Source organism: Oncorhynchus gorbuscha, linkage group LG11 (assembly GCF_021184085.1).
Source record: "Oncorhynchus gorbuscha isolate QuinsamMale2020 ecotype Even-year linkage group LG11, OgorEven_v1.0, whole genome shotgun sequence".
NCBI classification, from domain to species: domain Eukaryota; kingdom Metazoa; phylum Chordata; class Actinopteri; order Salmoniformes; family Salmonidae; genus Oncorhynchus; species Oncorhynchus gorbuscha.
In genome coordinates, this window is record NC_060183.1 from 39527299 (window position 1) to 39539014 (window position 11716).

At 41.4% G+C, this 11716-nt stretch overlaps 1 protein-coding gene and 1 pseudogene across 1 annotated transcript; both read right to left on the reverse strand.

Moving 5' to 3' along the window:
* Positions 1–549: 549 nt before the first annotated feature.
* LOC124047655 lies at positions 550–2169 on the reverse strand (annotated as a pseudogene).
* A 5005-nt stretch (positions 2170–7174) lies between these two features.
* Positions 7175–8943, reverse strand: srp19 (signal recognition particle 19). The gene is made up of 5 exons (XM_046368084.1): positions 8807–8943; positions 8404–8479; positions 8114–8185; positions 7781–7889; positions 7175–7609 (listed from the first exon to the last, which is right to left on the reverse strand). Exons 1-5 carry the CDS (start codon positions 8842–8844, stop codon positions 7479–7481), a joined length of 426 nt encoding a protein of 141 aa, XP_046224040.1. The 5' UTR covers positions 8845–8943; the 3' UTR covers positions 7175–7478.
* Positions 8944–11716: the final 2773 nt, after the last annotated feature.

Genomic DNA, 11716 nt, shown 5'->3' on the forward strand with positions numbered 1-11716 from the left:
TGACACACAGTGAGTCCATGCAACTTACTATGTGACTTTTAAGCACATTTTTACTCCTAAACTTAGTTAGGCTTTCCAAATCATAGGGGTTGAATACTTATTGACAAGACATTTCAGTTCTTGTTTTTGTTCTTTCATTTGTAAAAGTTGCAAAAAACGTATTCCACTTTACCATGATGTGTTATTGTGTGTAGGCCAGTGACAAACAATATCAAGTTAATCCATTTTGAATTCAGGCTGTAACACAACAACATGTGGAAGAAATCAAGATGTGTGAATACTTTCTGAAGGCACTGTAAGTGTAACAGAGATACGAGTTTTAGGACACAAACAGCTTAAAACTAAAAGCAATGCAGGCAACATTCCAAGCATGGACTGAACGTCCAACTGTCTTTTGTTTGGCTCAATGTCTAATTTCTTAACTACTGTTCATTCATTAATCATGCACATTCAGTGCCTCAACAAGTCAGAAAACACCAACACGTGTTTTTTTTCATCTACATATTGAGTATCTTTGAGACAGGAGTTATTTATTTTCTTCTTTCCGACTCAGACCTGAGCCTCAGACGAGTTTGTGAACCGTGACCGCTGCGAATGTCCAGAGGAACATGTGGTCACATCCTTGCTGAATACATTTTCAAATATTTTCCTAAGAGATACCCTGACCCTCTTCCTTAAGTCCTGACCCATAAAGACACACTGGAAGAGGGTTGCTGTAAGCCAGAGGAGACGGCCAGGGGGTCCGGGGCCTGGGCCATGTCTCCCGAGGCCTCCCCTCCATACTGCATCACCAGCCCTATGATGTGATATGGCAGACAGCACATAGAGCACACAGCCACAACACCCATTATGATCCAGATGGCCCTCTGGGATTTGAGCAGGTAGCAGACAGCGATGACCAACAAGGGGATGAGGAAGCCGAGCACTAGTCTGAAGTGCTCTGATGACGTGGGTGGCTTTGATAGCTGTGATGGCCGGATGGTTGCCCTCAGTTTTGTCTATTAGGTGGTGATGGGTGCACAGTGACGTGTTCATATATTCAAGGAATACTATTTTTCTGTAGATCGTAGAGGCTCAGGAGCAGGGCCAGGACCCAGGCCAGACCACACAGCAGCCAGGCCAGGGTGAGGCTCCGGTGGTTCTGGGCCCAGAAAGGCAGGATGACCAGGGCAAAGTGGTCCAAACTGATAAGGACCAGAGTGAAGACACCTTGCACATAGCCTCTCCAGTGGTGGTTCAGTATGATTTCAGTAATAGAGAAAGGGATGGAGGGATGGAGACACAGCAGAGCAGGTCAGCCACATCCAGGATAACAAACCAGATGGTGTTGACTGTTCACTTCATCTTGACTCTAAATCAAATCAAATCAAATGTTATTTGTCACATACACATGGTTAGCAGATGTTAATGCGAGTGTAGTGAAATGCTTGTGCTTCTAGTTCCGACAATGCAGTAATAACCAACAAGTAATCTAACTAACAATTCCAAAACTACTGTCTTATACACAGTGTAAGGGGATAAAGAATATGTACATAAAGATATATGAATGAGTGATGGTACAGAGCAGCATAGGCAAGATACAGTAGATGGTATCGAGTACAGTATATACATATGAGATGAGTATGTAAACAAAGTGGCATAGTTAAAGTGGCTAGTGATACATGTATTACGTAAGGATGCAGTAGATGATATAGAGTACAGTATATACGTATGCATATGAGATGAATAATGTAGGGTATGTAACATTATATTAGGTAGCATTGTTTAAAGTGGCTAGTGACATATTTTACATCATTTCCCATCTATTCCCATTATTAAAGTGGCTGGAGTTGAGTCAGTGGCAGTGTGTTGGCAGCAGCCACTCAGTGTGGCTCTAGCTAACCAAATGACAAAGTTGTTGCCTGGGATACCGAGGACACAGGTAATGCTGTATAGGACCATAGACACCACCCGTATGGATGGATGCCCTTGTTCTGAGAAATACGTTTAATTGAATTGGTCATAATACAAGTCAAACTCCCCCCCACTCTTCTGTGAAAGTCCCATTGTTAATCCCCATACTCTTCTGTGCAAGTCCCATTGTTAATCCCCATATTCCTTAGAGAAATGACCATAATCCTCTGAGAAATGCATGTTGTCACTAGTTGTTTGATACAGAATGTCAGTCATATTCTAACTAAATGCATACCGTACCAGCCAAAGGTTTGGACACACCTACTCATTTGAGTTTTTCTTTATTTTTCACTATTTTCTACATTGTAGAATAATATTTTAGACATCAAACCTATGAAATAACACATCATCATCATCATGTAATAAGCAAAAAGTGTTAAGCAAATCAAAATATATATTAGATTCTTCAAAGTAACCACCCTTTGCCTTGATGACAGCTTTGCACACTCTTTTCAAAAAGTCTTGAAGGAGTTCCCACATATTCTGAGCACTTGTTGGATGCTTTTCCTTCAGCCTGTGGTCCAACTCATCCCAAACCATCTCAACTGGGTTGAGGTCAGGTGATTTTGGAGGCCAGGTCATCTGATGCAGCACTCCATCACTCTCCTTCTCAGTCAAATAGACCTTACACAGCCTGGAGGTGTATTTTGGGTCATTATCCTGTTGAAAAACATATGATAGTCCCACTAAGCGCAAACCAGATGGGATGGCGTATCGCTGCAGAATGGTGTAGTAGCCATGCTGATTAAGTGTGCCTTGAATTCTAAATAAATCACTGACAATGTCACCAGCAAAGCACCCCCACACCATCACAGTGTGGTTCCCATCTTCACTGTGGGAACCACACATGCAGAGATCATCCGTTGACCTACTCTGCATCTCACAAGGACACGGTGGCTGAAACCAAACATCTCACATTTTGACTCATCAGACCAAAGGATAGATTTCCACTGGTCTAATGTCCATTGCTATTGTTTCTTGGCCCAAGCAAGGCTCTTCTTCATATTGGTGTTTTTTAGTAGTGGTTTCTTTGCAACAATTTGACCATGAAGACCTGATTCACACAGTCTCCTCTGAACAGTTGATGTTGAGGTGTGTCTGTTACTTGAACTCTGTGAAACATTTATTTAGGCTGCAATCTGAGGGGCAGTTAACTCTAATGAACTTATCCTCTGCAGCAGAGGCAAATCTGGGTCTTTCGGTCCTGTGGCAGTCCTCATGAGAGCCAGTTTCTTCAGAGCTCTTGGTTTTTGCGCCTGCACTTGAAGAAACTTTTAAAGTTCTTGACATTTTCCGGATTGACTGACCTTCATGTCTGAAGGTAATGATGGGCTGTAATTTCTCTTTGCTTATTTGAGCTGTTGAGGCCATAATATGGACTTGGTCTTTTACCAAATAGGGCTATCTTCTGTATACCACCCCTACCTTGTCACAACACAACTGATTGGCTCAAACGCATTAAGAAGAAAATAAATTCCACAAATGAACTTTTAACAAGGCATGTCTGTTAATTGAAATGCATTCCAGGTGACTACCTCAGGAAGCTGGTTGAGAGAATGCCAAGAGTATGCAAAGCTGTCATCAAGGGAAAGGATGGCTACTTTGAAGAATCTCAAATATATCATATATTTGGATTTGTTTAACACTTTTTGGTTATTACATAGTTTTGATGTCTTCTACAATATAGAAAATAGCAAAAATAAAGAAAAACCCTTGAATGAGTAAGTGTCCAAACTTTTGACTGATACTGTACATACATAATACATTCATTTTCTTTCTTTTTTTGTGTTTTGAATTTTACCCCTTTTTCTCCCCAATTTTGTGGTATCCAATTGTTTTAGTAGCTACTATCTTGTCTCATCGCTACAACTCCCGTACGGGCTCGGGAGAGACAAAGGTTGAAATTCATGCGTCCTCCGATACACAACCCAACCAGGCCGCACTGCTTCTTAACACAGCGCCATCCAACCCGGAAGCCAGCCGCACCAATATGTCGGGAGGAAACACTGTGCACCTGGCAACCTTGGTTAGCGCGCACTGCGCCAGGTCCGCCACAGGAGTCGCTGGTGTGCGATGAGACAAGGATTTCCCTACTGGCCAAGCCCTCCCTAACCCGGACGATGCTAGGCCAATTGTGCGTCGTCCCACGGACCTCCCGGTCGCGACATAGCCTGGGCGCGAACCCAGAGTCTCTGGTGGCGCAGCTGGCGCTGCAGTACAGCACCCTTAACCACTGCGCCACCCGGGAGGCAAATACATTCATTTTCTAATTTCATTTTTTAATTTCACACAAAAAATTTGGTGATTTCACTAACAATCATTCATGACTCGACAGACTCGACAGCCTTGGTTTCTCAAATGATTGTCTCGCCTGGTTCACCAACTACTTCTCTGATAGAGTTCAGTGTGTCAAATCGGAGGGTCTGTTGTCCGGGCCTCTGGCAGTCTCTATGGGGGTGCCACAGGGTTCAATTCTTGGACCGACTCTCTTCTCTGTATACATCAATGATGTCGCTCTTGCTGCTGGTGAGTCTCTGATCCACCTCTACCCAGACGACACCATTCTGTATACTTCTGGCCCTTCTTTGGACACTGTGTTAACAACTCTCCAGGCGAGCTTCAATGCCATACTCTCTTTCCGTGGTCTCCAATTGCTCTTAAATGCAAGTAAAACTAAATGCATGCTCTTCAACCGATCGCTGCCTGCACCTGCCCGCCTGTCCAACATCACTACTCTGGACGGCTCTTAGAATATGTGGATAACTACAAATACCTAGGTGTCTGGTTAGACTGTAAACTCTCCTTCCAGACTCACATCAAACATTTCCAATCCAAAGTTCAATCTAGAATTGGCTTCCTATTTCACAACAAAGCATCCTTCACTCATGCTGCCAAACATACCCTTGTAAAACTGACCATCCTACCAATCCTCGACTTTATTCGATGTCATTTACAAAATGGCCTCCAATACCCTACTCAACAAATTGGATGCAGTCTATCACAGTGCAATCCGTTTTGTCACCAAAGCCCCATATACTACCCACCACTGCGACCTGTATGCTCTCGTTGGCTGGCCCTCGCTTCATACTCGTCGCCAAACCCACTTGCTCCAGGTCATCTACAAGACCCTGCTAGGTAAAGGCCCCCCTTATCTCAGCTCGCTGGTCACCATAGCAGCACCCACCTGTAGCACGCGCTCCAGCAGGTATATCTCTCTGTTCACCCCCAAAACCAATTCTTCCTTTGGCATCTCCTTCCAGTTCTCTGCTGCCAATGACTGGAACGAACTACAAAAATCTCTGAAACTGGAAACACTTATCTCCCTCACTAGCTTTAAGCACCAGCTTTCAGAGCAGCTCACAGATTAATGCACCTGTACATATCCCACCTATAATTTAGCCCAAACAACTATCTCTTTCCATACTGTATTTATTTTGCTCCTTTGCACCCCATTATTTCTATCCCTACTTTGCACATTCTTCCACTGCAAATCAACCATTCCCGTGTTTTACTTGCTATATTGTATTTACTTCGCCACCATGGCCTTTTTTGTATCTCACCTCATTTGCTCACATTGTATATACTTATTTTTCTACTATATTATTGACAGTATGTTTGTTTTACTCCATGTGTAACTCTGTGTTGTTGTATGAATCTAACTGCTTTGCTTTATCTTGGCCAGGTCGCAATTGTAAATGAGAACTTGTTCTCAACTTGCCTACCTGTTAAATAAAGGTTAAAAAAAAGATTGATGTCCACAGTCATACTGTCTATAATACCATGTGAGACTAAATTAACTGAATTATAATTAAAACAGTTCAATCTACAATACATTCAGAATGTTGTTTGTTAGTTTGTATAATTAGAAAATGGAGCGCAGATTCCTTGTCACAATACAATAGAATTTAGCAGAAACTGTGTCTTATAAGGCCTTCACATTTTATATGCAAAACAACTGTCTTAAAATATTACCATTATGTCGCAGTATTTTCCACTCAAGTCAAAAACTTAACAGGTGCAACGCAAGAATTCACCAAAAAATTATACTGAAAACTTGCAAACTTACATTATCGTTGAGCTCACCTTCTAAACGTTAACACGTTAAAAAATAATAATTAAATGCTCCCAAATCTAATCACATATATTAGAGACAACTCTGCACAAACTTAAAGCAAGCAATCAAATAAAAGCAGAAACACTGCATAGGTGTAGGTCTATGGTTTTGACTGAACAAAACATTTACATTATACACTAAACAAAAATATAAATGCAACATGTTAAAGGTTGGTCCCATATTTCATGAGCTGAAATAAAAGATGCCAGAAATGTTCCACACAAACAAAAACCTTATTTCTCAATTTTGTTCACATCCCTGTTTGTGAGCATTTCTCCTTTGCCAAGATAATCCATCTACCCGACAGGCGTGGCATATCAAGAAGCTGACCAAACAGCAAGATCATTACACAGGTACACCTTGTGCTGGGGACAATAAAAGGCCACTATAAAATGTGCAGTTTTCTCACACAACGCAATGTCACAGACGTCTCAAATTGAGGGAGCGTGCAATTGGCATGCTGACTGCAGGAATGTCCACCAGAGCTGTTTCCAGAGAATGTAATGTTAATTTCTCTTTAACATAAGCCGCCTTAGAGAATTTGGCAGTACAACCAACCGGCCTCAAATCTGCAGTCCACATGTATGGCGTCATGTGGGCGAGTGTTGTGAATAGAGTGCCTCATGGTGGCAGTGGGGTTATGGTATGGACAGGCATAAGCTACGGACAACGAACACAATTGCATTTTATTGATGGTAATTTGAACTCACAAAAATACAGTGACGAGATAAAGGCCCATTGTGAGGCCTATTTTTTTAATGACCAACAGATGCATATCTGTATTCCCAGTCATGTGAAATCCATAGATTAGCACCTAATTTATTTCAATTGACCGATTTCCTCATATGAACTGGAACTCATTAAATGCAATGACATTTTTGCACGTTGTGTTTATATTTTTTGAAACATGCCTAATTGAAACAAATGAAAACATTTGACTCCCTCTTTGTATGTGACCTCAAGTCATTTATTTTATATAATATCTGTAAAAAAAAATATATATATATATATATGCAAATAAGGGATGGGTAAAAGTTAAGAAAGTTCCATAACAACTTGACAAAGGTAATGCAATTGATTCTTACTGTCAGAACAAAGTGGAAGCAATCATTGTCTATTTGACTTTTATTTCCCTTCAAGCAATTGAAACAGAATACTTTGATGTATACATAATTCACAAAATATAAAATGTTTACATTTGACTGTTGGCATAATCACATACGGCATATCCCATAGCGCCGTACATATGGGCCAATGCCAAATCATTACATCACATAAATTAGCATTTTCTCACTCACTTTCTGTTTGACACTTGCCAGTTCCTTGGGACAGACTTCCTTCCTTGGTTGGTTAGTTTCTTACAGTAAACTGAAAAGTAATATGGGGACCTTTGTGTGACTGGGCAGGGCCTCTACTTCCTCTTCTTCTTGCTTTTCTTGCTGCCCTCCCCTTGCTGGGAGCCGGAGTCTGCCCCTGCACCCTTCTGGGTCCTGGTCTTCAGTTTGGGGATCATCTCAGCACAGTAGATCATCACATCTTTACCTTTAGGGACAATCAGAAGGAAAGCAAAGCATTCATATTTGTTTGAATGGTCACACACACACACACAACTGTGCGCTGTGAGATCAGTTGATGGTGAAAACAGACTGCATTCCTTCCAGTTTGGCTAATTTGAACCATAGGGTGTTGCTCCTCTCCTTCACAAACACTCACGTGATGCAAACTTGTCTGAGCAGAGAGTTCCATCCTCCTGCTTCAACTGAACACGTACTCTTCCTCTGAACGTCACGTCTCTGTTCCACTCTCTAGAGTACATCTTGTTCTGTGGTTGGTCAATTGAACAACAATTAGAGACTTATAATCAGGCAATACACCTAACCTATGGTGACGCGTTTGACGATGGAAAATGGCTGTCGTGGAATTACTTAGGTGAGAGCTACACAATGGTAATGAATGGGGCATTCCCCTCCAATGTAAAGCATTTTGAGTGCCTGTAAAGCACCATATGCAGCTATGCAACTCATTATTGATGTAATGTCTCATTACCTCCACAAGAACATTTGCCCCTGCTGCTGTCAACACATCACGGATTTCAGCACATGTAGGATTCTCCACTGCCTGGTTGAGTACAGAGGAAAACCAAGATGTCAGCCATATCCCTCACCACACTCTTGAGGGCATAGGCTATAATGGATCAGTATTAAGTGGTGTATATGTGTGGTAAAGTTAGACCATAAGTGGTTTGTATGCGTGTCCATTTACCAACAAATCGGCAATAAGTAGTCCACCATTTATTTAACCAAATAAATTAGAAGAATGCTGCAGATTTGGTTTACCTTTTCAGCAGGTATCCGTCTCCCCTCTGCTAGGGTCTTCTTACTATTTACATAGGAAGGGTATATGCAGATAAACCTGCAAAAGAAATCAGAACATGTTAGCTAACTAGCTATTCATAACTTGGTGTCTAGAACATGTTAGCTAGCAAACACTGCTGCCGTCTCAACTGCAACCGACAATACAATGATACTATTACAAGTTAAAACGTATTTTCATTTGAAACGAAGAAAATAGCTAGCCAACTGACTTCAAAGTTGCCTAAGTTACCGATTTTCGTAGACACGCTGGCTAGTTTTAGCTAACACATATGGCTGTCTTCGCTTGTTTTTCTGTTCACAGGTAGGACTTCAACTCAATAACGTTTCATGGGAAAACAAGATATATGAATCTAATATCACCCACCTTTCCTTTTCAGCTGGATTATCACTTAGTGGAGACATTTTCTCAGAACACACTAGCACAGAGTTCGCGTTAGCTTCCTAGCTGGGACCTGTATAAAGCTAGCCACAATAGTGCAATGTGCGGTTCGCCTTCAAAATAAAAGGTCCTAATTGAAAGCGATTCAAACGGATACAAATAGTGGAATCATGCCATATTTGGACTAGATAATGATAAATAAGATCGGAATGTTGTTATATAAATTCAACAAAAGACAATACTTTGTTAATTTGACAAAAAAATAAAAAATAACAACGTATAGCAAACTCCAACTGGAGTAGTATTTAACAATTCACAACAGTACACACAAATCTAAAAGTAAAATAATGGAATTAAGAAATATATAAATATTAGGATGAGCAACGTCAGAGTGACATTGACTAAAATACAGTAGAATAGAATACAATATATACATATGAGATGAGTAAAGCATTATGTAAACATTACAAAAGTGGCCAGTGATTCCATGTCTATGTATATAGAGCAGCAGCCTCTAAGGTGCAGGGGTGAGTAACCGGTTGGTAGCCGGCTAGTGATGGCTATTTAACAGTCTGATGGCCTTGCGATAGAAGCTGTTTCTCAATCTCTCGGTCCCAGCTTTGATGCACCTGTACTGGCCTCGCGTTCTGGGTGATAGTGTGGTGAACCGGCCTTAGCTCCAATGGTTGTTGTCCTTGATGATTTTTTTGGCCTTCCTGTAACATTGGGTGCTGTAGCTGTCCTGGAAGGCAGGCAGTGTGCCCCCGGTGATGCCTTGGGCAGACCACACCACCCTCTGGAGAGTCCTGCGGTTGAGGGCGGTGCAGTTGCTGTACCAGGTGGTGATACAGCCCGACAGGGTGCTCTCAATTGTGCATCTGTAAAAGTTTGTGAGGGTCTTAGGGTCCAAGTCGAATTTACTCAGCCTTCTGAGGTTGAAGAGGCGCTGTTGCGACTTCACAACACTGTCTATGTGGGTGGACCATTTCAGATTGTCAGTGATGTGTACGCTGAGGAACTTGAAGCTTTCCACCTTCTCCACTGTGGTCCCATCGATTTGGATAGGGGGGTGCTCCCTCTGCTGTTTCCTGAAGTCCACGATCAGCTCCTTCATTTTGTTGACATTGAGGGAGGTTAATTTCCTGGCAACACTGCCAGGGCCCTCATCTCCTCCCTGTAGACTGTCTCATGATTGTTGGTAATCGGGCCTACTACTGCAAACTTGATGCTGGAGTTGGAGGCATGCGTGGCCCATTTCATGGGTACAACATCCATAGGTTAGGCTGCACAGTGCAATACACACAATAGATTGACTGGAAAGGTGAATTCCCACAGTCAAAATCCTGCAATAAGAGCTAAGATGCTATAATGTGTGTGTACTCTACACAGTTGTGTTCTGTGAGTGTTACTGAGTAAGTAAGCTGATGCCTAATTTCATTGGCACAACATCCATAGGTCATGCTGCCCTCCATGCAATTCTAAAGTGTAATACATCCACAGTGTGATTTCAGATATTTATCTGTTGTTGTTTCAAATTAACTAATTATTGTCTTTTGTTTCATTTATATAACAACTTGTCTAGTAAAATAAATGAAACATTTCAATCCGTTTGGGGAACCTTTATTTTGAAGGTGATGCGCAAATTCCACTATCGTGGCTAAACATGAATCCCCACATCCGGTTTTCAGCGGGAAATTAAGATAGGTTGAAGATAACTGCAAAGAAGGTATAGTATGTGATAGCTGTATCAAAGTTACCAGGGTCAACACAGCCTCACATTCATAAACCCCGCATTTCTTCCATTTATCTTCTTAAAATCTGATGTTAAACCTTAACCGCAACCCTATCCTTAACCACACGGCTAATATTATGCCTAACCTTAATATAAGACCAAAAAGCAAATTGTTTTATTTTATCTTTACGATATTTTGATTTTGTGGCTGTGGTAAATAGTGGAAACTCAGCAGTCAGGAAACTTTTGACAATTTCGCTTTAATACATTTTTTTTTTAAACGTGATCAAAGGGCATGCCATTTTTGATGGGAGTTACCTTTAGGGAAATATTATGGATATACCGACAAAAAACACGTCTCTCCACCCTAACAAATCGCTGTCAACAACGCGGCATGACTGGCTGTCTAGCTCCAGCCTGTCCTTTCTTTGGATTGGTGTATACATCTCATTATGAGGTGACGTCAACCGCTGGTATTCAATGGGATGCTACGTTACTTGACTCAACATGATTATGCAGACGACTACTGTATAAAGTGTTTTTTTGCAAAGTTACCTGGATGTCACTTGTCCTACTTATATCAGTATACTCAACTTAAGCATTACGAAACATCTATTCGATCAAATAAGACATTCATTTTTTTGTTGACCAAATTCGACACTGACCACACAAAACTCATTGCTTGGTGGGAGAAACGAAAAATGCCACCTGCTGGAGGGACACAGATTTTCCTCGGATTTGGAAATCCTCTTCCTCTCTGCTTTAAATCGCTGCAGTACTGCTTACCAACAGCAATCACCTGTATTGTGGAAGGCACTATTTGTCAACCAATCGTAAGGGTGTTTTTGGTTGACCCACACGAACGCGACTGAATAGAAACAGGAAGCAAGTTTGCCGCGATTCTACAGCTACAAGGGTTACACATGCAAGTGATGAGACTTCTCCCACCAATTAATTGTACACGTTTTCAGTTTGTTAGTGTGTGATATCGGGTATAAAAAGTTTGACCCTTATGATCGGATGAAGGTTATTGTAACACACATACAACTATCACGAAATGTGTTTATGTATTGGTGTTATGAATAAATGCCTATAGTTATATCCCCCTTTCTTGTATATCAAACCATAGCTGCAATACGAACACTTGTGTTCATAATCATTCA